The 7984-nt window shown below is 37.4% G+C and overlaps 1 protein-coding gene across 1 annotated transcript; it reads left to right on the top strand.

Moving 5' to 3' along the window:
• The first annotated feature begins 2003 nt into the window (after positions 1-2003).
• bet1l (Bet1 golgi vesicular membrane trafficking protein-like) lies at positions 2004-6692 on the top strand. Its single transcript, XM_010776298.1, has 5 exons — positions 2004-2093; positions 3118-3203; positions 3962-4018; positions 4987-6101; positions 6142-6692. The coding sequence occupies exons 1-4, from the start codon at positions 2012-2014 to the stop codon at positions 5152-5154; spliced, it is 393 nt and encodes a 130-aa protein (XP_010774600.1). The 5' UTR covers positions 2004-2011; the 3' UTR covers positions 5155-6101; positions 6142-6692.
• The last annotated feature ends 1292 nt before the right edge of the window (positions 6693-7984 follow it).

The following is a 7984-nucleotide window of genomic DNA, read 5'->3' as shown; positions in this document are numbered from 1 at the left end:
CACAACACACACAACACACACAACACACACACACACACACACACACACACACACACACACACACACACACACACACACACACACACACACATCAATCAAAGTATAGCCCAATATCACACATTTTACATTATACACCTTCTGTCCTTACCCTCACATCAGACATGGACAAACTCCCAAAGAAACCCCGTTAAAATGGAAGAAACCTCTGACAGTTGAGCAGCCTAACTAGGGGCTATAAGCTTTATATAAAAGGAAAGTGTTAAGCCCACTCTTAAGGGTGTCTGCCGCCCGAACACAAACTGGAAACCGGTCCAACCGAAGAGGGGCTTGATAGCTAAATGTTCTGGCTCCTATTGGAGTTTTAGAGACTCAATGGGACCTTATTTTGCAAAAGATCATTTGTAACATAACTTCTGACGTGTAAGACTGTGAAACATTTTTTAAAATAAAGAAACACTCACGACTTGCAATAGTTATATGACGTTCTGTGTTGGTGAAGCTATGGCTGGAATTTTGTAACTGTTTTCTGAGCAGTTTCATATCAAATCAATGTTAGCCTTTAATACCACTCACTGTGAGTTTCTTCACTTAGAAAGTCACATTTTAAATTAATCAATATGTCATGTGCAATTCAAGGCACGAGTCAATCATGACCAAAAAGTCTCTTGCTGTTGACTAGTGGACATATGTTTTCTGAAATGATTTCCCACGGGGGAAACCGTATAGCTGCCTCTTTACAACTCGTCCGAACAGACTTGAGGAAAGACGTAATGACAGAGAGCACAACAAGGTGGGCAACAAGTGGAACACCCTCAAGCAACTAGTTGGCATCCCTAGCTACCAGCAAGACACAGCCTAGCAACCCTCTTAATGGAATATCGATCCTGTACACACACACACGCACACACGCACAACTCTTGAACACTTCCCTTCCCCCACTCTGAGCAGCAGTGATGCTGTATGATGTCAGGTGGCACACAAACACACACGTGACCGTCACACACACGCACACACAGGTGGATTACGGCACATAGAGACACAGCAGGATTAACTGAACACACACACGTCACACACACACACACACACACACACACACACACACACACACACAGGTTGCTATCCCTGTTTCACTTTTGCACGGTAGTGTGATCACACCGAACTTTGACCCCTGCCTTAAAACTTTAAAGACGCACATGGAAAAAATGGGGACCCAAGCTGACCCAAAACCATGACTGGATTTCCGTTGTTTAATCAACAATAGCATGTAANACACACACGTGTGTGTACACACACACACACACACACACAGGTTGCTATCCCTGTTTCACTTTTGCACGGTAGTGTGATCACACCGAACTTTGACCCCTGCCTTAAAACTTTAAAGACGCACATGGAAAAAATGGGGACCCAAGCTGACCCAAAACCATGACTGGATTTCCGTTGTTTAATCAACAATAGCATGTAACAATTCAGGTCTGACGGTAAACAAAACAGTTTCAGCACAAATAGATATAATCATTTCATAAAGAATACATTGGGTGAACTGGTTTAGTCAATAGCCACTGGGCAAATTNGTGTGTGTGTGTGTGTGTGTGTGTGTGTGTGTGTGTGTTGCCACCCAGTGGTCACTGAAAGTCAACTCGCTGCACACACTGGCCACCTTGATCTATAAACCCGATGGTTAGAACAGATTTTTTTTGGGGGGGGGGGTTTGTTGTGAAAACAGAGATGAATCTTTCAGAAAGATTCTGACAGGAAGTGCTAGTAAACATCAAAGAGAGGGGCAGATATTCATCAATTCAAATTCATAAAAGCAGACGATATTTGATGTATTTATTTCACAATGAATTACTTTTTATAAGCCCTTCAAGTTAAAGAAAAAACAAAATGCTAACATGTTTAGTTAATTGTGTCACCATTCTGTCGGTTCTTTTCATTGAAGAATCTGAAAGCCATGTTGTTTGTAAAAAAAACAAAAACAAACGGCAGTTCACTTCCGGGAGGCGCGGTCATGGTCACGTCACCTGCGTCATCTAAACCTGCAGAACAGCTGATCGTGACGTCACTCATCAACATGGCGGACTGGAATAGAGGTATTGTTTTTGACACGTCCTCACTTCTAAATATTCAGTCTTTAACCTTCTACAGCAGGACGGGGTTCATGTTACAGATGAATGATGGGGTGTTTAACCTAAAGGACAAGTCAGACCGGAAGTGTGTTTAGTATCTCGAGTTTTATTTCACTTTTACAGCCAAATACTGAAGCTAAGCTAACAGGCTAACTAACGGTATCAGCTGTTTGAGACTTCAAGCAGTGGTGGAGAGTAACTAAATAAATGTACTCAAGTACTTTATTTAAGTACAATGTTGAGGTACTTGTACTTAACCGGAGTATTTCCATGTTAGGCTACTTTGTACCAGAGGTGTGAGGAGTACTCAGATCTTGTACTTGAGTAAAAGTAGAAGTACCAGAGTGTAGGAATACTCTGTTACGGGTAAAAGTCCTGCATTCAAAATGTTACTCAAGTAAAAGTACAGGTATTAGCACTTTGTATGATGCTATGTCAGGATTACTACACATATGTGGAAATGAATGTAAAATAATTTTTAGATCTTGAAGTTGTTTTGATCATAAAGTAAAATACTATATTGTTCAACTCCAGATACCGGGTACTACGTGTTTTTGTAGATACACTTGGATCTGTACGTTGTAATGCATGTGTAAGTGGTACACTTAGGCATAAAACAGTTGAAATTACACTTATTTTTGGTAAGGATGTCTGGTTTATTCATAATGTTGTTGCACTAAATCAAAGGGATCAATTTGGAGTTGTTGTTATTTGTAGGTGATTATGCTGCTGTGATTTTACTGGTCCGGCCCACTGAGATCAAATGTGGTTGTATGTAACCACTGAAATGAAATGGAGGGTTTGACACCCCTGATGTAACATATCATATGGATGCTGCAATGGGATACTCAGAGTAATTTTTAAATCGGCTTGTTCATTTTTCTTACAGTTTCACTTGATATCAAATGGAAATGTTGTCATACATAGGATTATGTCTTTCTAGCGTACATAGGCACATTTCTTAATTATTCTCCTCTCGTGTCTGCAGGTCATGACTCTGTGGACGACATGCTGGACACTGAAAACAAGCGCCTGACTGATAACCTCGCCAGCAAAGTGTCCAGACTGAAATCTGTGAGTCCCCTCCAGTTCTTCTCGTTACAGTCAAGTTTCATCATTTCTGAGGCGTTTGTTGATGTGTTTAAGTGACTGATGAGTCCCTGTATTCATAGAGAACAACATAGATAGAAGTTGACGTGAACATAGACAACGTACTCGTCTTAACTCAGAGGCAGGTTTTTGTATTTCTGTTCCAGACCCTCCACTCTTTATAGTTCTTTTTTCGAAATAGGCTTTCTTTATTTTATTAAATGTGTAATATTGAAGTGTCACATTCATCATTCAACAGTACAAGTGTTACTGCAGATACATTCACATAACATTATGCACATTAAGAAAAGAGACTGGCCCTCCCAAAGGTTTCTTTTTATAACATTAGCTTTAATTATTTACAATTGAACATGGGAACATTTCCATTTCCCCTTAGAATAGATAAAAGCTGGTATATGAGTATAAATAATATATCATTATATATTCACACTTATTTATTCTCTAAAACCGGCTATCGTCCGTCTAATAGTTTGAATGCATGTTTTGGGACTTTGAGGGAAAATGAAAAATGTTCCATATAATATTTAAGTCCATACATTAAAAGTAAGTGGCTTTGATTTGAGCAACTTTCTTATGACATATATTTTGATTGTATGTCCGATCCTCAGTCTGAGGTTTTACACTCACACCTTGCAAAGACAATATAGGTCAATACAAAACAATAGACAATATAAATACAAGTGCTTGAACTGTGTCTTCTGTCCTGTCTCTGGATCTGTCAGCTGGCGTATGACATCGACCGAGAGGCTGAAGATCAGAACGAGTATCTGGACGGCATGGTGAGTCCATCCTGTCTGTAAGACTGATAAACATGTGGGCTTTGTTTGTTTGTTTGTTTGTTTGTTTGTCATGTCATCGAGCTAAAATGGAGTTAAAATAATAGTTGGTTGAATCAAATATAGGACGAAATGTACTCCTAAGTTTATCAGAATCAGAATCAAGTTTATCGCCAGGTACCTTTACACTTACAAGGAATTGACTTTGGTGTACGGGGGAGCAGACATAAACAACATAAGAAAATAAGTTGTAACCTTAATAAATAAATATATATATATTATTTTATTGTATTTATATAGCCCAATATCCCAGCACACATTTGTCTAAGAGGGTTTTACAGATCAACAAACATGATTCACAATGTCAGAAAAATATAATAATATTACAAGATAGAATTTAAAATACAAGAGATTAAAAAAAAATGAAATGAAAATACAAACAAAAAACAATAAAATAAAATAATATGACCCAAGAGGATGTTCTGGGGAAGCCTGAAACCTGCCCTAACTATAGGCTTTATAAAACATAAAGGAAAATGGTAACATTTAAGCCTCAGATTACATTTACTCCAACTCTAACTTCAAGTTGCTATTCAACAATGTTCCATCAAAAAACAAATGCAGCAATCAAGATTCAAGGCTTTTATTTATTTATTATTAAAATCTCAGGTCACAGGCTCCTCCCACAGTGCAACACAATAACACAGATAATAGTGCAAGTAATACAATAAAATATAATATAATAGAAATAGTGCAGAATAGTCTGTATATAAGTAATTGGAATATTGATATAAGTTGCAAACAGATGAATGTTATGGATGTTCTTTCAGAAGTGTTTAACAGTCTTATGGCCTGTGGGGTGAAACTGTCTTTTAGTCTGGTGGTTTTAATCTGACTATAATATATGCTGCATGCTTAATAAGAGTCCCTTCCTTGATCCCTTCCCTTCCTCTTGTCCTCCACCCTTCCAGGACTCAAACTTCCTGAGTGCGACGGGGCTGCTGAGCGGCAGCGTGAAGCGTTTCTCCACCATGGTTCGCTCCGGCAGAGACAACCGGCGCATCCTCTGCTACGTCTCCGGGGGCCTGGTGCTCGCCTTCTTCATCCTCTACTACATGATCTCCAGGATCCAGCGCTGACGGGGGGGGGAACCCCACCATCAGACAGGAGCTGAGACTAAAAACTCATATCTGAAAATACTTTTTATTCTGCACCAAAGTGAGAAAAAAGACAAACAGGAAGTGGACGTTTCTGTTGAATCGTTGGCGGTTGTCAAAATGCTCAGCAGGGGAAACGTGGATGGTACTGTCTGGTAGGAAGATACTGGAGTTAATTAAAAGTAACATGATTGGACTAAAGGTGGCTTTTCAACTGTACCTGAAGTCCTTATATGGGCGCGGTCATGCCAAAGACACTGGAAACAATTAAAAGAAACATGATTGGACTGATTGGGGCTTTTAAACTTTACCCTTCTCCCTTCCTGCTGTACTCAAGAAGTCCTTATATGGGCAATGGAATGGTGGAGCCTGAATGCAGCTCTGTGATAGGCTGATGAACCTGTCAATCATGACCAACTTGCCGCGAAGAGTCTCACCTCCAGAATACAAGAAATAATTGGACGCACGTTTTGGGTTGTAGCGAGTGTGTTCAAACTGCACAAGTTCTAATATGTTTACAAACTTATATAAAAAAGTACAGAGAATTGAAGACTAAAAACTTAAAGAAGCAGCAAAAGAAAATGTGATTTTGGTGGTGAGACATAAACAGAAAGGTTATGGGGGAACATTTATTAAATGTCTGGAAAACATTGTGCTTTTCTTGGTAAACGTTACATTATTCCAAGTTTTATGGACGTTGGCATGAATTTCTTGTCAAAACAAAACAATGATTTTTAAAGATGTTTTCGATCAAACAGCTGAAAAACATTTCATGATAATTGATATTTAATTGTATCGAGGGAGGAATAGAGACACAGCGTCTGGGGAGAACAGGAAGTGACACCGCCATCTTTGTTTTTTGCTGATCTCTAAATCACAAGGCGATGATGTAATGTCTTGAAGGACTGTCAATCAACTGTGAGTAGATAGCTCTCGTTAGCATCGTATACAATGTTATTGATTCTGCAGACTATAAGGAAACACTTACTACATGTTAAGAACTGCAAAAAAAAAAATTCGGCAACTATTTTCTTCTTTAACTCTTAATGTACATTAATCCAAAGATGGCAACAAACAAAAAAGCATATTTTAACCCCTAATTAGACGCTTTTCTCTATTTTAAATCCAATTAAAGTGAATATTGTTCAGGTTGGGACTGGCCAAACAACTAAAAACAACAACTTGGACTCTTGGGAAAACTGTGGTGGACAACTTATCCTGTGTTCAACAATGTATATAATCATTAACATTTTCATACATACTGGTCTATTTTTTTTTAACAAACCTTTAAACATCAATGTTTTCTGTTGCAGTTTTAAGCTTTGTCTGTGTTGGCGGTAACGGTTTCCATATTTTCATTAATATTACATTTTGGGCGATGTTCTGTTAAACGTTTATTGGATGTTTTGTCAAATGATACACATTTTGTCTAGAGGACATTGAATGTGTTTTCATTCCAGCGGTCTGCACAGACGACATTATGAATACACCTGCAATAAATGTATTTGTTTAGTTACTTATTGGGTATATTTGGACCTTCGTACCTGATGTATTTACGTTGTGTGCATATGTTACAAAGTCTTGAATGAAGAAGGGTTTATTTCATTTTTATAGTCCTAGTTTGACTGTGACATTTAAAGATTTTACTTTGATTACCTTCTCATGCTACTTCATACTACTATACAATTCAGAGGGAAACATTGCACATTACAGATTAAGGGAATTTGTCCACGTACAAAACACATGAACTTCTGCACCTAACAATATACATACAAGAAAATCTGAAACTGGGCGTTGGAATGTAAAATCCCAAACATTTAATGGATCCAGAAACTCAAATATGAGGATTTTGTGGTTTTTCCATATAAATATTTTTAATAAAAGTATATCATTCTATCATTTAGAGGTTGCCATACTCTACAGACATGTGGATAAATGTGTAAATAGCTTTTACATTTATTAATAAGTAATATGAAATGATATTATAATAAAATAAAATAAAACAGGTTAAATATATATTAGTGTAGAAATCACAAGGGGCATTCTATGCACACATGTTCCTGATTTCAATGCAGGACTTTCACTCGTATTTTACTTATTTACAGATTGGGTCAAAAACATTATGGGCGTCACTTGGTGGGGACACTTTTTTCAGATTTAAAAAACCACTACTGCATTAAAGGACCCCCTCATACCCTTACCATATATATCTTTTGACGACGAGTGCATTAACTATGCTACGCTGCATTTAACAAATTATCCTAATGTTTTTTTTTGGTTAGGGTTAGGTGGGGAAAAAAATGGCCATTTCCAAAAGGGATGTGGACATGTCCCCAGTATCCCCAGTATAAAGGACGCCTATGTCTTAAAATTTGAAGGACCTGAATACTTCTTCCACCGCCTTGGTTGCAAATAAATAACACATTTTATAATATGAATTGGCAACCGGAAGTCAGTTCACATTGTTTACACAGGGTAATTTAATTTGAGCAAATCATTTAATTTGTTTGCTATTAACTACTTATTTTCAGAAGTAAATGAGAAAGGATAGGATATTTGAGTTTTCTTAAGCTGTATGCCATAATCAGCAATATTAAAATAATAAAAGGCTTGCAATATTTCAGTTGATTTGTAATGAATCCAGAATGTATGACATTTTTGTTTTTTTAATTGCATTACAGAAAATAAAGAACTTTATCACAATATTCTAATTTTCTGAGACAGTCCTGTATATCTTTTGACGACGAGTGCATTAACTATGCTACGCTGCATTTAACAAATTATCCTAATGTTTTTTTTTGGTTAGGGTTAG

Source organism: Notothenia coriiceps, unplaced genomic scaffold, assembly GCF_000735185.1.
Source record: "Notothenia coriiceps isolate Sejong01 unplaced genomic scaffold, NC01 NC01_scaffold00016852, whole genome shotgun sequence".
In the NCBI taxonomy this organism is placed as follows: Eukaryota; Metazoa; Chordata; class Actinopteri; order Perciformes; family Nototheniidae; genus Notothenia; species Notothenia coriiceps.
Note: the sequence above shows the minus strand (reverse complement) of the source record. Positions and strands in the feature narration are given on the sequence as shown.

Bases quoted from the DNA above. Each gene is read 5' to 3' on its own strand.
- bet1l (XM_010776298.1), top strand. From the start codon at position 2,012: ATGGTCACGTCACCTGCGTCATCTAAACCTGCAGAACAGCTGATCGTG. The intron at 3,204-3,961 runs GTGAGTCCCCTC...TGGATCTGTCAG, and splicing joins AAGTGTCCAGACTGAAATCT to CTGGCGTATGACATCGACCG. The intron at 4,019-4,986 runs GTGAGTCCATCC...CCACCCTTCCAG, and splicing joins ACGAGTATCTGGACGGCATG to GACTCAAACTTCCTGAGTGC.